Source organism: Halictus rubicundus, chromosome 2, assembly GCF_050948215.1.
Source record: "Halictus rubicundus isolate RS-2024b chromosome 2, iyHalRubi1_principal, whole genome shotgun sequence".
NCBI lineage: Eukaryota > Metazoa > Arthropoda > Insecta > Hymenoptera > Halictidae > Halictus > Halictus rubicundus.
This window is the reverse complement of record NC_135150.1, coordinates 11461492-11476884: the sequence shown is the minus strand read 5'-3', so window position 1 is coordinate 11476884 and position 15393 is coordinate 11461492. Positions and strand designations below refer to the sequence as shown.

At 34.7% G+C, this 15393-nt stretch overlaps 1 protein-coding gene across 2 annotated transcripts in view; it reads right to left on the bottom strand.

Moving 5' to 3' along the window:
* The window catches only part of LOC143365259 (lachesin), a 195693-nt gene that overhangs the window by 116100 nt on the left and 64200 nt on the right, over nt 1–15393 (bottom strand). Inside the window, exon 2 of one of the 2 annotated variants that reach the window (XM_076805287.1) lies at nt 10284–10334. The exons of the other annotated variant lie outside the window; for it this stretch is intronic. Coding sequence (XP_076661402.1) covers nt 10284–10334 — 51 coding nt within the window. The remainder of the gene's footprint in view (nt 1–10283; nt 10335–15393) is intronic. 2 annotated transcript variants of the gene reach the window in all.

The following is a 15393-nucleotide window of genomic DNA, read 5'->3' as shown; positions in this document are numbered from 1 at the left end:
ATGTTGCTCCTTTGTACGAGAAACTCAAAAATATATTCTTTCTTTTGATAGATAAATTTAACAAACAATCAACTCAAGTGAAATGTATTTTTTTACTAATATATTTTAAAGTGAGTTCATTAAATTTAAATTAACTTCATATTTTACTATGACATAAAATCTTTTAACTAAAATATTTTACTATGAAATAAATGTATTTGTTCATGTACAACTTTATTATCCAACAGAATTTTGAAAAGTTAGGCGTCTGTAAAATTTGGTAAAGTGTCCATATTTCGTGTTTCTGTACAAGAGTTTGAAACACATTTTTTGGCAGGGTATTATTTGATAAACAATTGATTCAAAGGCGGTTAAGTGCCATTATCGGCGTTCACGCACGAAAGGCAGAGGAACAATGGGAACGGCATAGACGCAACAAGGGAAACGAGGCACAGATTTAATAAACTCCGCCGTCGCGCCGGTATCGTACAATCGTCTGACGACCGAAAATAATTTACAATCGGAAAAGTCCGCCAAAACGACTTTCGAAAACAAAAAGAGTTCAACTGTACGATTTCCCGGGCTGGGTGGCGGTTTGAACGTAACTCGGGCCTAAGCTGCAGTCGAGTGGACGGTTTCGCGTATGCGCGCAGAAAATAAGAGTTTCTGCAATTGCTGGTCGGTCGGTAAATACAAGTCTAACCCGTAAATAACTTTAACTGCGCTAAATAGCGTGTCCGCGAAAAGCCGCGGCTCTAACTTTTTCAACAGAAATGAAGTTGTCGGAAAATATTTTCTACTCCCCGTCCGGTCGCGGCACATTTTCGCATAAAATGCGTCCGAACGGAACGATCCGCTTTATATCACCCCCCCCCCCATTGTATCGATCGGGAGGAAAGATTCGGTTTGTTTATAAATACGTGAAATTCTTATTGATGTACAGGGCTCTCGTTTGATTTTTTCCGGCCGTGAAAATCAAATTTCTTAATACCGCGCGAAATGAGCTATGCCGTTCGCAATTGGTTACCTGCTCAAACCTATTGGAGATACTCTTCAACACTATCACTATTATTATACGAATTTTTAATAAAAATGGAATGTACTTTTTTTCTGATATACACACTTGAATGTTTAAACCCCACTTACGTCACATTTTCAAAAATTTACTTATCGGAAACTTGTGAATAGGGTTTCCAAAGATAATCCAATGTCAAAAATGAACTTAATTTTCTTTTCAATATTAAATCTGAATGGAAGATTTTAATCTTAAGCTGTGGCTAGGATAATTTTTTATTTAGTAATTACTACTTATTCATGTTGAAGAATGGTTGAAATACTTATGAATGGTTGATCGTTAATGTTTCTGAGAGTATCAAATGAAATGTGTGCAATTAAGTAAAGTGGTAATTTTACCTTTATAATTGGTATCTTTTGGAGTTAACTTCTTTTTCTTAGCTTTAACTGTAACCAAAATATATTTCCTAATTTTCTAACTTTCTGGTTACTGTAATAATTATAATAAAAGAATAAACAACATCGTCAGACACATCTGTTTCCTTGCCCTCTTTTATTATTGGACACACACAGAACCATTTTTAATGTTCAATAATAACCATATATGTATATTAGTACGAGTTAAAAATAGTAAGTGTAGACTTATTAAAACGGTTTGAAGGTCCAAATAATATTAAACGAGACGACATTAGGTACCATTTTTGAACATTCAATATTAGCTCTGGATGCTACTATAAGGGAAAATAAAAATAAGGCTAGATTTATTGGAAGGGTTTGATGGTCCGAATACTTCTGGACATTACGTAAGTGGTTTGCTTGTTCTTCATTATGAATTCACTGTGATAACAGTGGCCGGTTGAATGTCAAATTTTTCTTAACGAGCTAAGAATAAAAGTAAACGCGAAAGTGAAACAACTATTCGGCGTAACTACGGAAATGGGACGCGGCACTAAAGTGAGTCTCTTCGTCCAAGGAAACTTTCCAGATTGTCCCCTCTCCCATTTCAACTCTCGAATTACGGTTGATACTTCGGCCGTACGACAAAACCGAGAAAGCAAGATTGTTTTTAACACCTTTCGTGAATCGCAGTTTCCAGCACCAGTCTCGGTGTAAGTGAAAATAATCAGGTTTACTGGATTTACAGCAATAAAAACGTCTGACTCATGGAAGAAGTAAAACTCAGTAATTAATAGAACAAATATCATCGAATATTATATAGGAGACCAAAAGGCGATAATCAAAATGAAGATTTTGAGCACTATTCTATTATATGTAGTGCACATATAAAAATTTCTCTTTGATTCTGTCTTTTGTAAATTCTTGCAATGATCAAACGTATAAAAAATTAAAAATAAAAAATTAAATTTGTATAAAATGGAAAATAAATAGGAACTCAAATATTTTATTTCTGTTGCAAAAATTGACTCGCACTGTTTTAATTGAGTATGTTAATTTATAGACGAATACGTATAATTTTAAAGAGGTCATACATGGTAGAAAAAGTTTCCTATATTTTTTGTACTGTATTATTGAAATTCTATTCTTTAACCATTTTCGCCGCTTCATCCTGAACGATAATCGATAAAAGAAATATATGTTAAACACATTTGCAAGATGCACTTTCCTCCATGGTTTCAGAAAAATTGACGAATATCTTCAGTATACGCCATTGAGAGAGTTTGATCATTGAGCTATCCAACCTCACCAACCCAAAAGCAGTTCCAGTCCTGTTCTGTATTCCCTCTACATTATACTTCACTATCTAGTGAGAGCTTCGCCTACGCAAACACAGTCTCCGTAACATGGACTCTGTTTATTGTACAGCGAGCTTTAGACATACATTATCTTGTCAAACGTACAAACCAAAGATGGGATCACTTACAGTGTGCAGTCTAAGGAGCATAAGCACTCTAGTCATCCCACGTATCTAGCGCTGCAATATTCATTATGTTGACCCGTTTAAATAAATACTTCGACTCAGTGCCACTAATGCGTTAATCTACATCCTTAAACAAAATTTGCCATCTTCTCAGATCAAGAATTAATTTTTTTTTAATCCTCGTATTCAAAATGTTTTTACTAAATCGTTTACAAAAATTCACAGTATTAACGATGTTATAGCAATAAACAGCAATAAATCAATCCTTTTTCTGATACGACTCTATTTGTGATTGTACTGCAGTTTATGAAAAATTATATTTAGTCGAACTTTTAGAAGAATTTCACAATATATATTATTGAAAGAAGAAATGCGTTTTCATCTACCTTCTGTCTTTGTGCAATTGACTTACAATTCGACAATTTTTATAAGAGAACATACGTTTTCATCTACTGACGATATGAATTTTGGAATATTGAATGTACGTTTTCAATCAATTGATTTAAATAATTTTTACAAGAAGAGTTTCATCCATTTTTCGTATTTTCCGCGTGCCACAGACAATTTGTATTTTGCACGAAGATCCGCAGTCAATACATAATTACTTTTTTCGCCCGACAAGCATACTCGTCGTGCTGAGTAGAGGGATTGGGCTAAATCATAGGTGAGCAGCAGCTGCTCGTCGGGTATTCCTTAATTTGCCGTTCATTCAGAATGGAGGGAAACTTCGATGCGGTCCGGTGGGCTGTTATTTAGGCTGCCAAACATTCCGAGACACGTTGAGACACGGAGAGCGAGCTCGCGCGCGCGGCTAAGCAGCATAAATGCGCGCGAGCATGCCAAACAGAAAGTTTCCCATGTAAAGTAGTGCCTACGCCGCGCCGGTGGGCCGACTAAACGTCAGTCCTTAATTAGTTTTCTGCGCTCGGCCTTAATTAATCCACGCGATTGAAAGGAAATTTGAAATCAAAGGAGAGCAGCGTGTAACTTGTTTATTGAATTCCTGCGTCGTACTGCGGCTAAATGCGAGAGAATGTTTAAACTCGCAGAAGTGAATTAAGAGTATCGAGTAACCGAAGGAAGTTTCAGAGTTTCAAGAAATTAGCAAAGTTTGCACCGCGAATGCCCCTCCACCCCATTCGGCCCTCCCCTATTACTACCCCCTCCCGAAGCTCTTCCCACTCTCGCGCATCGCCATTTCTCGTCGAATCGGAGAGATATCGCGGTTCAATGCTTCGAAATAAGGCCAACTCTGAACGGATAGAATTTCTTCGTTACTGTCGGCATATGGGGAATTTGGACACACGCAATGCTCCGCTAATTAGCTCCTGTGCTATGATTCCGGATCGCGGTGAAACATAACAGACCATCTATTAATCTGTTTGTTCTGCAGCTCGATTTTTAAGGCATGTATCTATCTATTGTAGTGATCGAATTATTTACACATGTGATTGTTCCGCACAAATTCACTGGTTTCATGCGAAGACAATAAGTTTTCAAGTAGAACTCTAGCTATATTAATTTTTTCTTTTCTTTTTGGTACTCGAATTATTAGGGCTACTTGTACAAATTGACGTGTCCTAATTAAAATAATTAATTTTTTAGTAGAATCTTAGCTACATCGATTTTTTAGTTTTCGTTTGTTGTGAAACAAATAAATAAATAAAACGAAACTAAAATAAATAAAATCCGTACAATTTTTCAATTTATCCGATAATTACGAAACTATAACAATACTACAAAATTAATACTCTATGCAAAATAAAATAAAAAATTATTCAAATCTGTACAAAATGCGAATTACAAGGTTTCAGAATATTTACTATTTTTGTTTAGAAAATATAACTCGAAAAATCCGCGTTTAATAACCACTATCATCCGTCAGTCTGTTTGCTACCTCATAGAACTGCATAATAGAATGCGTTCGTGGATTTGCGTGCCTACAGCCAAACATTAGCTTGATTCATGAAGATTAGTTTCACTACAATATGCTTGTGCCTGAGGGGATTTCAAGTCAATTAATTTCTATATATTAACATTCGTATTTAAAGATTGCAGTTCAATTTTCGAATTTTACGAAGCCCAAATAAATTTTTAAATAAATTCATTTTCTATGGAGATATTGTGATAAAAGTCGTGAAAAATTTAAATAAATACAGTTCGTTCAGTTACAAACATAAATATGTTCTAATTTTAACGATTTGGCCATGACTAAAATAAAAATTATAATACTTATAGTCGACGATTTTATCAATGATTGATTGTACTTCTCTACTATGTTAATAATTGAAAAGAAGATATTGGAGATAATCAATTTATGTTACAACCTAATACATTATTCTTATTATTATAAAGTAATATCATTTTTAGTGCTCCATAGATCCAGTGTTAAATAAATTTGTATTTAAATTTCTTTCAATCATTTTAATAAGCCGAAAAAAGTGTAACAATGTTCTCAACACTATAATTACTAAACCATTCAAAATCACTGGTTTCTGATTTCTTCTGTTACAATTATTGAAATTATAAAAATAATCTCATAAAAATTTTTTTAACGAGCTTCTTCATTGAATCCCCTATTATAATAAACATTGTACAAAATTTAGATAAATATAATCTTGTCACTATCATAAAGTAATACTGTTGGGTGGTTCTAGTGTTAAATTCTAACATTTTCAGTTTTCTGTTTCACCTATTAATTTCTGTCATAAACGCATAAAATTCACAGTCTACTAATAAATAATTGCACAAAAATTCGCAGTCTATAATATGTGAAATAAGAAAAGAATTTTTATATATGTACGATCAGAATTTAATATCAACGAATTTGTCTGACCCGTTACTTTTCTCCTTTTTTCCACTTCGTTGTCGAATGAGTATACTCGAGGCACTCGTGAAGCGGCTGAAAATTGTGGCGCGATGCAACACCGATAAACGTTTCCTTTTTTTTTTGTTGCTTCCTTCCGATCACAAGAGCCATTAAGCTCTTCCACTAGAGTCGGTTAAGTGTCTGCTAATATGTACTCTAGGTAAACGAAATGCAGAACCATTAATTGAAATAAAAAGAGAACCGGAAAGAAACAACGTCGGGATAAATATATTGCATACTCGTAGGATTCGATATCAGTTCGAAATAAAATACCCTTTTCTTTTTTCTCGCGTTGCAACGAATTTCTACCCACAGTCAGACAATTATGTGTGAAAAGCACATTTTCCCTGTTGCCGCGGTGAACTTTCCGAAATTTTTGATATTATTTTGCATAAAGTTCCAGTCAAAAATCCAGCAAAAAATAAAAAAGGTAAAGTTTAACGAAATTCCCCACTGTGTCCTTTAATTAAAAATTCGTGTTTACAGAGAATGCTGACCAAAATGAGGAAATTTATAATAACATTGTTTACAGAATCGTTAATTTGTCTTTATATTAGGTGTACAAATTAATTCATAGCCCTCGGGGTTAGGCAATTTTAAGTTTGTTCAAATAAGAATTTGTTACGGGATTCGTCAACTACCCGTCGGATGAAGTAACTGCATGGAAAATAATGGGAATTGTTTTTCAGTCTTTAACACATTTTTAGTGCTTGTAAATGAAGAGGAAGAAAAGGGCCACGAATTAATTTGTTCATTTCCACTGACTTGTTTCTACAAACATAAACGCGACGTACTCCACATATTATGTTTCTATTATCTTTAAACGTATATAGCTCTTCGCAACGTTGACCGATTTCTGATGAAATTTTCAGGATGTTCAGAATTTACATTTTCAAAATTGACGCAAATCTAGAAAACGGATTTTTTAAATTTCCAGAAAGTGTAGAATTTACATTTTTGAGAATTGACAGAAATCTACAAAACGTATTTTTAAAATTTTCAAAATGTTCAGAATTTACGTTTTCAGAATTGACAGAAATCTGCGAAACGTATTTTTAACATTTTCAGGATGTTCAGAATTTACGTTTACAGAATTAACAGAAATCTGCAAGACAAATTTTAAAAATTTTCAATATAAGCCCACATAAAAAAGTCATAGAAAACAACTTTCAGTATTTTCTCTGCAATTCCGCCCAATTGCAATTTTTCCAAAATTTCATTTTTGCGTCATGCAGTGAACTAAATATTCTAACTTCTCAACAAAAAAAAAAAAAAAAGAATTGATAATCCAACTGGTATGGTCCAATTTTAAAAAAAGTTATCGTCCCGTTAAAAGTGTGCGAATAAAAATAGCGAGTGACTTATAAGCATGCATGGTCTAACAACGACCATGCAGAACCCAAACAGTTTTCTCTTAGTCCAAACATCCGCGAAGCAGAATTTGAAACAGTGCGGGTCGAATGGGTGCGCGCCTGTTATTTATTAACGGCGTCGGTTAACAGGAACGGTTAGGGAGAAAGGTTGACCTGCCAGTAATCGCCAAGGGAGAAAGGTCGCGAAAATTCCGCGGACTATCATCGTCTGATGGAGGGTGCGTGCATGCAAGCAGCCATTCGTTTCTCGAATATTAACAGAAGCAGCCGTCCTGTCGGAAAACGAAAATGAACGAGCGACAGGCCGCCCGTTGTCGAACACAAACACTCGGGCGGCGACGATTCTGGTTGTGCTTTGTTATCCGACAAAGGTAAAAACCGCACAAAAATGAACAGGCGAAAAGAAGCGCGCGCGCGCACTGGTAACAGATTCGGTATAAGTGCACGTTAAAAACACACACCAGCGAGCGTGTACGTGTGCGTGCGTGAAAAACCGAGCACGCGTGTGCGCTTAGCGTACCATGAACGCTCATACAGTTGCATATGAAATGTTTCACGACCATCAAATAAAAAGCAAAAGCGTGTACCACGAAAATACGCGTCGTAAAATTCGCATTAAAAAACAAAAAAAAAAGCAGGAGGAGAACATCGCGGAGAGTGAGAGAAGCGAAAAACCGACGAAATGCCCCCCTCCAGCCCCCGCGTTCCGCGGGAAAAATAATTCCGCGCCGAAAAACCCGGATAAGATTTTCGAACGGAGATGGACCGATTCTAAAATTTTTATTAATTCCAGGCACGAGCAATCGCATTTTTATTTGCGCGACTGTAAAAGTAAGAGCAGCTGTCGACAATAAGACACTGTCGAAGTTTTTAGTGTTCCTCCTGCAGCACGCTATACAGTAGTGCTTTTCGATTTGAATTTCGAGAAAGAGTGAACCTCGGTGAAGAAGTAAGTTGAAAATGTTTTTGGGAGAAATTGAGTTTTGAAGGTTCGTCGAGCATTTGCGCTAATAACACTGAATCTATCGAACACTAAAGGCATCTGCTTTGTAAACCACTACTTGCTTTACGGAAATGACAAAATTGGATTTATTCAGATTCTCCGCAATTTTTGTCACAATGTGTTCTTGAATACAAAATTCAATGCTTTCTCATACGAAGATAACAAAATAAAAAGTTAAATAACATTCCGGTTAGTTAACATCTTCAAATTCGTTTAATGTCTTCACAGTTTCGTATCTCGCTTATTAATTTTTATCATAAGTGCATAAAATCCGCAGCCTAATCATAAGTAAGGGTATGTTTCTAATAAACCTTGATATTATCACACACCACCAAGATACAATGAAAAGGATGCACACGGAAATCGAACGGAAGGCTTCATTAATAAAAAGTAAATCAAAATCGTCCAACCACATTTCGTTCGCACAACAGAACAATAAAATCAATTTCCTCAAGAGCTAAGATCGCAAACATTTGACTTCTTCTCGAATAAAAATCCAGCTTTCCAGCTCGTGTGCGCCATACTGTCAGTGCTGAGAGAGCGTTTCGATCTCTCCCGCAAGAAAATTCTGCCGAACTTTAGTATGATTAAATTTCAGCTTCGATTTATTTCAAACGACTCCGGAACAATGTCGAAAACGGCTAAAACTCAGCAACTTTCACCGGGAAACCGCTGGACACGTCCGCCGAGCGATTCTGTTTTTTGACGTTCGTTATATGTAATTACATCGACAAACAAATTCCGGTTCCTCTAATTAATTTCGAATTTCCGTAAAAGTTTAATCGCGAAGTTTCGGCGAGCGTGGACCGGTATCACGAAAGTGTCTTTTTAAAGCGCCGTAAAGACCGAAGCGACGAGTGAACTTAAAGATATGGCGGAGTGGATGCCAGCACCTTAATCTTTCTTACGGAAAAGTTTCTTCCGTCGCAAATCTTCCCTGGTGCCGCGACCTACCCGCACCCCCAACCCCTGGCCTCGCCACCCCCTCGGGGAATACAGGAACGAGCGTGTAAATCAGGAGACATTCGACTTTTTAAACAGATTACGCTCTTTGCGAGCAGGACGATGAATATCGCACCTCTCCTCCCATCGGCTTCGACGAGTAGACGGATCTTCCTGCTGCACATAATTTGCTACCGCACGTGTTGCAGGTGTTTGTGCAATTTTTAACCCTTGTTCGTTTCTTGGTTCTCAAACTTAACCCTCGTGTCGATATCCTGCGACGTTTAATAATATTGTTGTTGTTAGATTTCGTAGTTGTAGTGCCTATTTTTATGCCTCTAATGTAAATCTTATTTATATTAAATCGTTGCGAAAGTTCGTGCCCGGTATTCCCAGAGCACATACAGTGGATCCAAAAAATATTTGAACAATAAATTTCCGATTCCAGAGAAATTTTCAATACTTGAACTATGATCATTCTGTCTAAAAAAAGCTCGAAGCATCCCAGATCATCATTCATTTTTTTCTGGGATACATATGCATGATATAGCAGGTGCAAAGATGAGGACACGTTTTCGGTCCAAAATGTTGCAGACTGAAACGAATGTAAAAACATTGAAAATTTTTTATCGTGACTAAAAATACCGTGGGCTTAAAGATCAAATCATCCCCTTTACAACGAATACTTAAAACTTGATTTAAGATTTTTTTCTAGTCGATTTATCGAGCTTTGACTGAAAGGTGTACCGCTAGATTTGCAATAATATAAGGTATACCTGGAAGGCCTTAGGCGACCAAATTTGATCCTCATTTTTGTTCTATAAAACAGCCCCAGAAAAGGTGTAGATTATGTTTTATACATTCCCGCTTCAAATCTGTAATAGATTCATTAAGGAAAAAATTTTTTTTTTCTTATTTATACTTTGGTATTTTAGACCAAAAACGTGTCCTCAGTTTTTCACCTGCCATATCTTGCACAAACATATTACAAAAAAAAATTAATGATGAAAGTAGAAGCATCGAACTTAATAATCAATCTAAACTCAATATTGTACTATTTTTTTTAAAATGAAATTACCATAGCTCAAATATTGGCATTTTCTCGAGAATGGGAATGGGTTCAAATACTTTTTGGATGTATTGTAATTACGAATAAATTAATATTGTACGAGTAAAATTAAAAAATTGGTTTGCAACCGTGAATAATTCGTTGAGAGTACTTACAGTTATTATGTGCGTTGTGTCGGCTGCCAATACCCATTGGTTTTGAGACTTCTGAAAAAAAACTCAGATTATTAGAAACAACTCGACTATTGATAGCAGTTGTTTGTAAGTCCGAAAAATTATTTTATTTTTTCCTACAAACTAATCATTGGTGACAGTAAATGTTTTCAATTTCAGAGTGTAGTAAATAGTATCAGAAATTAAGGGCATCGCTTGATATTGATCTGTTTGTAACAAATAACTGATAATTAACAGAGATATGAGATTATTTGTTTGAAATCATATTCTAACTCAATTGGCAAAATTTTATTCCCTTAGGGTGATTTACTTACTATAAGGGTAGTTTTCTATCTTATTGTTAGTAAAAGAATTACTCCAAAATCAGATTTTATGAGTCATGAAATCTCTGAGGCTAACCTTTTCATGCATGCAATATTAGTCCTTTAATACATATAATTTTAATAACGTATAATTAAGAAAGCTATTAATTTTGTCAAAATTTTTGACCAAGCTCAGTACTTTGTAATACCCTGTACAAACTGTATTTACAAATGTTTCTATAGCTTTTCTATTATTTATCATAAAACCCTAATATTTGTGCGTTTATTCTAGAGATGATACACAATATACAGGGTGTATAAAGTGTACATTTTCTGCCTTTCAATATACAACATATACAGGGTGTAACATAACATATGGAACATTTTTTTCAATAATTTTTTATTGAAAATTTTTCAAAGTAACATATTTAACATAACAACAACATTTTTCATTATCTTTGTGCTCCCTGTCCACTTATGAAAAGGGTGTAAAAACTTATGCTACACCCTGTAAAAACGTGCAAAGTATCTGATTACTGTGTCGAGCACTGGTACTACCACGCACGTTGACCCAGGCGAGAACGAAGTACAAACTGCCATAACCAGGGACATACTAAACGCGTGTTGCAGGTTAAAAGGCCGCGGATAATCGCAGATAATTTTTCGCAGCCAGGCCCGGTCGCGTTAATACGCAAGTTTGAATTGTGCAATAACCAGGCGGCTACTTCGTGCACTAATGAAATTCAAGTCTCACGTTTTATTTACGCGAAATTATGGTATTGTAGAAAGTTGGAGTATAAGCCCACGGTGAGAACGAAAATACCATAAAACGTGGTAAGCCAGTGTTCCGTCCGGAGTTTCATTATTTTAAGCGGTCATTATGATATGCAGAGCTTGAAGCAGCCCTAAAGCACGGATTAGGTAGGCTAGTACGTTATGCTTCTCGTAAACCCAATATGATGGTCAGTCTGCTCTGGTACCATACGGTGTCCGACGCTGACAATCAAACTTATTATACTTCTGTCATGTTCACATATTTTACATCGTCATTTATATCCTGCTTTTCATTCACCTTTTGCCCCCGTGATGCCGTATAATTTTTATATTTCTCACAAGCGGCTGCAAATCTATAACGACGTCCTGTATTACAAATATAATGGATCCAAAAAGGATTTGAATACTTTTCTGATTCTCCACGAATTGTCAATATTGACCTAGGAAAAATTGAACTAAGATTATTTCATTAAAAAATATAGTACAATATTGAGTTTGTGTTACATCATGCACAAATATCGTACAAAAAAATTAATGATGGTCTTCGAAAGTAGAAGCTTCGAGCTTTAAAATGAGTCTAAACTCAATATTTTCTTTTTTTTTTCTTCAAATGCTTAATAAAAATAAAAAATATGGAGTTTGGGCTCATTTTAAAGCCCGAAGCGTCTACTTTTGCTACACTAGAAAGAAACGTAGATCAAGTTTCAAACATTCATCGCAATCTTTAAATCTATGGTAGTTTCAATCACGATAAAAATTTTTTCAATGTTTTCACCGACGCACAGTGGGCCAAGAGCGCCAAAACGTGGCCAAAATAGGAAGGAGTACTTCAATTTAGTTCAAAATTGATACTCATAGATTTCTCGGGTCGCTGATTATAAATCTGATGTCAAAATTACAAAAAAAACAAAATGGCGGATTCAATATGGCGGATGCGTAACCAAAAACATTATTGGACTTCCTTGAAAATTAGTATTCCCATATTTTTCGGGCCGGCGAATATGAATCTGATGTCAAAATTACAAAAAGAAAAATAAAATTTTTTTTAAACAATAAAAAAATTATTGTTAAAAAAAAATTGTTGTATCAGAAAACTCTATAAGTGAAACCATACAATGCTTATTTAACAAATTTTATTATAACTTCTAAATTTCTCGAGAAAACATGCTTGAAACTAGTACTATGACTACCTTCGCGTCACAAAAATGAATCGCATTACGAATGGGGCAGTTTAGGGCAGCTACTTTTTCAAAATAATGTTAGATAATAGTATCTAAAACAAGACTCGACAAGAATCTCCGTGGAATATTGTGGAATATACAACTTTTAGTATACATTTGTAAAATCTGTGCACAAAGTATTATCGTTCACTTCATACATTCCAAACGTTAATTAATATAAATCCAATGTTATTATTATGTATAGTATTTACTTCCAGGAACAGCATCCATCGTACACGCACAAAAAAAATTCAATTTCCGTAAAATTGTAAGCTTGACACCTTTTTTTTCACAACGCAGTTCACTGCACGGAAACTGCGAGACGACTGTATGGAATATTTGTACTCCCACCATTTAGCAGGTATAGGTAGTAAGGCCTTTTTATCTTCGGCTTCTTATACAGTCATTACCTGAGAATCCAATACTGCAAGAGCCATACCCCTAACGTGAAATTCATTTTTTGCATTTTGGCCACGTTTTGGCGCTTTTGGCCCACTGTGCGACGTTCCAAATTGTAACATTTTTTACCAGAAAAAGTGTCGTCAGTTTCCCAGTCGGTATATCATCGGATGGTTTACAAAAGTAGAGGTTTCAATCTGTAAAACGAGTACAGGTAGATTGTCAATTTCGACTGACAATTTCTCGAGAATGAGATATTTAGTGTTCAATGTTTTAAATACTTTTTGGTTTCACTGTAGGTGCTGTGAACATTTAGAAATTCAAGTTTTCCCGTATTATTGTTTCAATACTTTTAAGAAACCACTGATCATGTCAGTTTACGTTTATGATAAGTGGACTCCGGATTTTATGCATTTTTGACAAGAATGGGTAGGTGCAAGTTGAATCAGTATAAAGATTAAAAGACTGAGAGTATTGGGAAAAAATGTAAATTTATATCGATCTCCTGTGTCTTGCAACTGATGCAAAACTTTTCATTTTGTATAAAGAACTTTTATACGTACAGTGTTTACTCGATATATGTCCAAAACACGGGTCTAGCCAGGGACATATATCGGCCAGGAGATACTATACCTCGCGGCAGTGGGGATAGTTCTGGGACTTTTATCAGCTATGAATTTGTAATTAGGTAATCAAACACTGTAATCAGGTTTTGTTGCCGCGTGATGACAATTTCAGGAACAATGATTTCAATAATTTTAAATAGCGTATCGATCCAAGATCGGCGATTATCGTAATGATCGACACACCCTCATCAAATAACTGTTTACATGGAAATTACATGCTCATGCATCGCAACGAAAGTAAAATACAATAACCAACTATTATATTTTAATTAGTGGCAGCCATCCCGAAACTCCGATATTAAATTTCGATTAAACGTAAGCTGATTAAGTCTCCAGATTACTAACAAATAAATAAATTAATATCAAGCGTGGATATGAATGTTTGAACGTGGAGCCGGGATTTTCTGAAGTATTATGAAACTGTGAAAAATGGAAGGGGATTCCGATGATTGAAGAACCTGAAGATCACAGGTTTCAGTTCCGTTCACTCAGTTCCTCATTAATGTATTAATTAATCTCGATTTTTCCATCGTCATCTTTTCTGAGTGACATCGATCTGTCTAATAAAGTGTTTTCGAGAGTTTTAATAATTTTTCATGTATTCGTGAAATGTAACTCGTACTAGAAAAATAATTTTCCATGAACGAAAGAAATTGTCACGAAAAATACGAATAGATCGAATAAATTGAATGATCGATGATTTCAATTTTTAGCGAACCGTTCGCCGATGCGTTTTGGTGATCGTATATTCGGCTGGAACAATTAATGCGATAGTATACGAACAGTTGATGTAGACAAAAACATTTCGTTTGCTGTGTTATCCTGTGGGCGGATCCAGTATAATTATGCAACACGCGAACGGTTCACATGCATAAATAAACAACGTAAATGTAACGACCACGGGGCAATAACAAATGAGCGCCGAGACTTTTGTGATAATATTTTTAAACGTAATTACCATTATGCAGCACTGCGATGTTTGTAGTAATACAACACCGTTAATTATTCTTCGATCGTAAACATTCATTAGGATCTGGGAACTTTGTGTTTGACAATGGAAATAAGGATATAAGGAACCATGCTGAAAATTTTTTTCGGTCGACATGCTAACAAATTTGATTATGCTTTCTGTTATAACGTCAAAATGTATTTATGAATTATACATATTTATGAAATTGTATTTCAAAATGCATGACAATTAATGAAACACTCGATCAATAGATATAACAACATCTGATGCATTTATAATACATGTTTATGTATATATAGAACTACTACTATGATTAACAATTTATAGCAGTTTTATTTTTCAGAATTCAATATGTATTAATCCTATTATTGCTTCGAATATAATTGATAAAAAATGTAAATGTCCTTTCAATTCCCATTTTTAAAAATTAATCTAAACATTTGAAATTTATTCACATATCAATATAAAATTATTAATTAATCATACCAGTATAAAATTATTAATTAATCATATCAGTATAAAATTACTATGTATATAAATCATAGTATAATAAACCATTGACAGTAATTTCACTTCTTTAAATTTAATATTTACTAATCTTTTTATTGCATGAAAAGAAATTGATGAAAAGCATGAATATTTTTCTGATTCGCGTTTTCAGATGTTAATCTAAAGGTTTGAAATTTGTTCATGTATCAATATGATGTTACTAATTAATCCTTTCAAAGTAAGCAATATTTTTGTACATTTTAATAATTGAAAAATTCGTACCAGCTTTAATTAAGAGTTTTCATATTTATT